Source organism: Zingiber officinale, chromosome 6B (assembly GCF_018446385.1).
Source record: "Zingiber officinale cultivar Zhangliang chromosome 6B, Zo_v1.1, whole genome shotgun sequence".
In the NCBI taxonomy this organism is placed as follows: Eukaryota; Viridiplantae; Streptophyta; class Magnoliopsida; order Zingiberales; family Zingiberaceae; genus Zingiber; species Zingiber officinale.
In genome coordinates, this window is record NC_055996.1 from 120846867 (window position 1) to 120852180 (window position 5314).

General features: G+C 35.9%; 1 protein-coding gene across 1 annotated transcript; it reads left to right on the plus strand.

Moving 5' to 3' along the window:
• Positions 1-2408: 2408 nt before the first annotated feature.
• On the plus strand, positions 2409-3152 carry LOC121991475 (zinc finger MYM-type protein 1-like). Its single transcript, XM_042545472.1, has one exon. It carries the CDS (start codon positions 2409-2411, stop codon positions 3150-3152), a length of 744 nt encoding a protein of 247 aa, XP_042401406.1.
• Positions 3153-5314: the final 2162 nt, after the last annotated feature.

Sequence of the window (5314 nt, forward strand, 5' to 3'; positions counted from 1 at the left end):
AACGGCACAGCCAAAGGGTCATCGGTCGACGACAATAGAGGTCGCCAAATGGGTCGACGACATAAGGGCCGCCAGTTAGGCCGCCACAAGGGCCGCCCAAGAGGTCAAAAGGGTCGGGTCATTACAAAAAGGAAGTTTTATTTTTTTTGTTATAAAATTTTTCTTTTTTGACAAGACCAAGGAATATAAAAGAGAAGGAGGGGGTGTCTCACCTCAGAACACATCTTCTATTCCTCTCTATTCTTCCTTGATGGTCGACCCTTGTTCTTTCTCTTCTCTCCTTTTGTTTTCTCTCTTGGAGGCCGACGACATCAATTGTAGGAGATCTCTTGGTGGCCGGTTGCTTAAAGGAGAAGAAGAAGAGAAGGAAGCTCTCTTGTCTAGCATCCCTTGGAAGTTATTTGGTGGTCGGATCTTGGAAGCCTTGGAAGAAGCTTGAGTGGATTTCATCTTGGAAGATCGTCACCCACACGACATCCAAGAGAAGGAGAGGAATACAATAGAAGATCAAGAGGTCTATAAGTTATAAAATGTATAACTAGTTATTAGTTTCCGCATCATAACTAGTTCATCTTTTGTATAGATTTTGAAAAACCAAACACAAGAGGTTATCGGTTTTATTTAAGTTATTGTTTTTGTTATCAATTTTATTTTTCGATTTCATGTTTCGATAATGTGTTTTTATTGAGGTCTCTATAGTTAAACCTAGTTTATTGTAAGAAGTTAAATATCCGATTTCTTTGTGAGACTTTATCTAGGAAGTGGTGGATGATCCCATACCCAAGAAGGCTTAGTGTCTTGCTATATTTAACCTGGAAGACGATCTTTAAAATAGATATTTGATAACTTCTGTAATATGGTTTAATTTAGAAAGATCTCATTGGTTGAATTTGGAGTAAGAATGTTAAGTTTCGTTCCCAATCCAAGTTTAACTTCTAAAGGGAAATTTGGATTAATAATGTTAAGTATCGTTTGCAATCCAAATTTAACTTTAGTAAAGCACATGAGTAGATAGGATAGTTCTATGCTTGTACAAATTTTTATACAGGGGAACTAGAACGGTATTCCGAGTAGCAACCAGCAGGTGCAATCCCGATCGATTTCACCTCTCGTAGGGAAATTATTTTCCAATAAGGTAGCACCACGAGACTCAATCTCGATTACTGTGTCGTCCATATGTTCACCCAAGAACACATGTCCCTTAGACTGTTCCGAGTATCTTGTAAATATACACTTCTTTCCTCGTGGGCTTAACTTACCATGTGGATGCGAGGAATTATGAACATATGCGGCACACCTCCATGGTCTCAAGTGGCTAAGATCAGGTTGTCTCCCTGTCCAAAGCTCATATGGGGTATCGACCATGGATTTTGTTGGAACACGGTCAACGGTGGAGGCAAGGGTGCTTGAGGGGGTGCGAAAGCACCCCCTTGCTTCTGGAAAAAAAACAAAACTATAATTATGATTAAAAAATAAAGGGCATAATTATAATTTTTTAAACTTATTGGACTTTTTCTCAAAAGTGTCATTAAAAACACCTTTCCTTTTCTTTCTCATTCCCGATCCTTTTCCAGCAGCTTTCCTTTTCTTTCTCGTTCATGATCCCTTTTCCAACCGTTTTTTCCAACAGTCGAACCTTCTTTTTTCTAAACCAACCCTTTCTCCTTCAAACCAAAAACCCTGATCGCGCTAAGAGATCTCATTGTTTTACCCTCTCCGGTCTCCTCAAACCATTGCCCTTATCTTTGTCACCTCTTTACTTCGTCGACGTCTCACGCCAGTGACACCACTATTGTTCACGGTTCGACTGTTCCATCGACGCTGCTGCCATTGTCGACGCCACTGATCCTCCACAACAAGCAAAATCTCTTCAATTTTAGGTGGATCTTGTTTCTTATTTCATTTAATTTCTAATTTCATGATTTATACTTTGTAGTACTTTAATTGTTATGTTGATTGCATAAATTAATAATTTTGAGAAATTGACATAGGTTATGGAGAAATTTTTAAAATGAAGTATTAAGTCTTCTAAGAATTCTATGGAAGAAAATATTCTCGCGTTGAATTCAACCCGGATGATGTTGTTAGTGACCCAGGGCTACACAAATTAATTAATGAATTTGTTGTTTCTATTAGAGATCAGATTCGAAGAGAATATTTGATTAGAGGACCTTGTCAACCATTTGGTCATAGTTATCCCCAAAGACAATTTGGTAAAGAGCATAGAAGTTTCCAAGTTGTTTGGTTTAAAAAAATTTCATGGTTAGAGTACAACATATCAAAAGATGTAACTTTTTATTTTTGGTGTTATCTCTTTAAAAATTCTCATAGAGGATGTCGAGTTAGAGGTGAGACATTTACTAATTCAGGGATGACTAATTAGAGAAAAGCAATGGAAAGTATTTAATATGCATGTTGGTGGTGTAGCTAGTGCTCACAATGATGCAAGAACACAACTTGAGGCTTTTCAAAATCAACGACAAAGTATGTCGCATTTGCTACAAGCACAGGGGCGTGGAATGAAGGTTGCATATCACACTCGATTAACGACAACTTTAGATGTTACACGCTTTCTTTTAAAACAAGGTTTGTCTTTCCGTGGACATGACGAGTCATTGAGTTCCTCAAATAAAGGTAACTTTCTTGAATTGATTGAGTGGTATACCCAAAGAAATGATGAGGTTGCCAAAATCATGAATGAAAATGCCCTTGGAAACAATCAAATGAAGTCTCCAATAGTTCAAAAGGATTTAACACGGGCTTGTGCTGCTGAAGTCACAAATGTCATTCTTAATGATATAAAAGATAATATATTTTCTCTTATGGTTGATGAGTATCGAGATATTTCAGTCAAAGAACAAATGAGAGTTGTTTTAAGATACGTGAACAAGCATGAATGTGTTATTGAAAGATTTCTTACTATTGTATATGTGTCTGACACTTCTGCTATTTCTTTGAAGAAGGCTATTGATGAATTGTTTGCAAAACATAAGTTGTCATTATCAAGATTGAGAGGTCAAGGATACGATGGAGCTTCAAATATGCGAGGTGAGTATAATGGATCGAAGGCTCTCATATTGAAAGAAAATTCATCTGCAAGGTATGACCATTGTTTTGCTCACCAACTTCAACTAGTTGTTGTTGTTTGCTAAAAGCAATTCAATTATGAGTGATTTCTTCCAATATGTTACCATGATTGTGAATATTATTGGTGCTTCATGCAAAAGAAAAGATAAGTTTAGACAACTTGAACATGATAGACTTGTAGAATGTTTGGAGAAAGGAGATATTGTTAGTGGCAAAGGAAAAAAATTAGGAAATCAGTTTAAAACGACCAGGGGATACTCGTTGGGGTTCACATTATATGACTATTATCCGTTTGATGTCTACGTGGACTTCTGTTTTACAAGTGCTTGAAAATGTGTATGATGATGGTACTAATGATGATAATAGTGGTATCGCCACCAGTTTGATTGATAAGATGGAGAGTTATGAATTTGTGTTTGTGATGCATTTGATGAAATTTTTATTGGGAATCACAAATGAATTGTCACTTGCCTTACAACAAAAGGATTAAAACATTGTACTGGCTGTCAATTTGATCAAGACAATGAAAGTTCGATTATAAATATTGAGAGAGGAAGGATGGGAGAATTTTTTGGACGTCGTCAACAAATTTTGTAGCAACCATATGATCCCAGTACCGAATATGGAAGAAAATATGAGAACCCGTGGTCACAACAAACGTAATGGACAAATGATTACTAATTTTCATTACTATCGTGTTGAAATTTTTTGTCAGGTATTATTTTTAAATATTTTATTGAATTTTAATTTTATAATAATGTTTTTATTCATTTTTTTTATTGTTACAATATTAGGTTCTTGATATGATGGTTCAAGAGATGAATAATCGATTTCAAGAATCAAGTACAGAGGTACTTACTTGCATTGCTTGCTTGCTTAGATCTAAAGGACTCTTTTTCTCAATTTGATATTGGTAAGCTACTCCACCTTGCTGAACTTTATATGGAGGACTTTTCATTGACTAATCGTGTAATACTTGAGGACCAACTTGAGACTTACATTCAAAATGTACGAGGTGAATTTTCTATGATTGAAGATTTAGGAAGTCTTGCTAAATAGATGGTTGAAACGGACAAGAATACAATTTTTTTATTGGTATATCATTTGATCGAGTTAGCATTAGTTTTACCAGTTGCAACTGCTTCTGTTGAAAGGATTTTTTTTCTGCGATGAAAATTATCAAGACTGATTTACATAATAGGATGGGAGATGAGTAGATGAATGACAGTTTGGTAGTATACATCGAGAAGGATATTTTTGCTACAATTAAAAATGAATAAATTTTACAACATTTTCAACAGATGAACACTCGTAGGATCCAATTGCCTCCTCTTATTTGTATGTCTAGATCTGATGCTGGTGGTTCAAGTATCAAAAAATAATTACTTTATTGGTATGCACATATTTTTATGTCTGTATCATTATCATTATTAATTTAGTATTTTTATCTTTTAATATATTCATTTGATAGCAAGAAATATTTTTTTAGTCTCTTCTTTGAGCACCCCTCTAAATTTTTGTCTGGATCCGCCACTGAACACGGTTAAGGACATACACTGCAGTTAATAAAGCATCTCCTCAATGGGAAATAGGCAAGTTAGCTTGCGCCATCATAGATCTTATCATATCCAATAGAGTCCTATTTCTTTTCTCAGCCACTCCATTTTGCTGAGGAGTAGTAGGAATAGTTAACTGTCTCGCGATATCTTTTTCAAAACAGAGCTCTTTAAATTGATCAGATAAATACTCGCGCCCCCTATCGGTTCTGAGAGTTTTCACCCTCAAGTCTAGCTGATTTTCAACCTCGTTAATATACCTTCTGAAACACTCCAATGCCTTAGACTTTTGTGAGATCAGATAGACATGACCGAAGCGTGTGTAATCATCAATAAACGTAATGAAATACGTAGCTCCATTTCGAACTCTCACATTCATAGGCCCACAAATATCGGAGTGGACTAATTACAATAGAGTCCCAGCTTTCATTGCTTATCCAAACGATTTCCTTGTAGCTTTGCCAGCTAGGCAAAACTCACATAGAGACAACTCAACCTTAGTTAGCTGATCCAACAAGCCATTTGCTGCTAACCAGTTCATTCTCTCTTGTCCTATGTGGCCAAGTCTACTATGCCAAACAGAAACATCATCAACTACACTATTAGATACATAGGCAATAGGAGAAAAATGAGAAATATCATAAATGGAAACCATATCCAGTACATAAAGT

Coding starts and splice junctions, on each gene's coding strand:
- LOC121991475 (XM_042545472.1), top strand. CDS start 2,409: ATGCATGTTGGTGGTGTAGCTAGTGCTCACAATGATGCAAGAACACAA.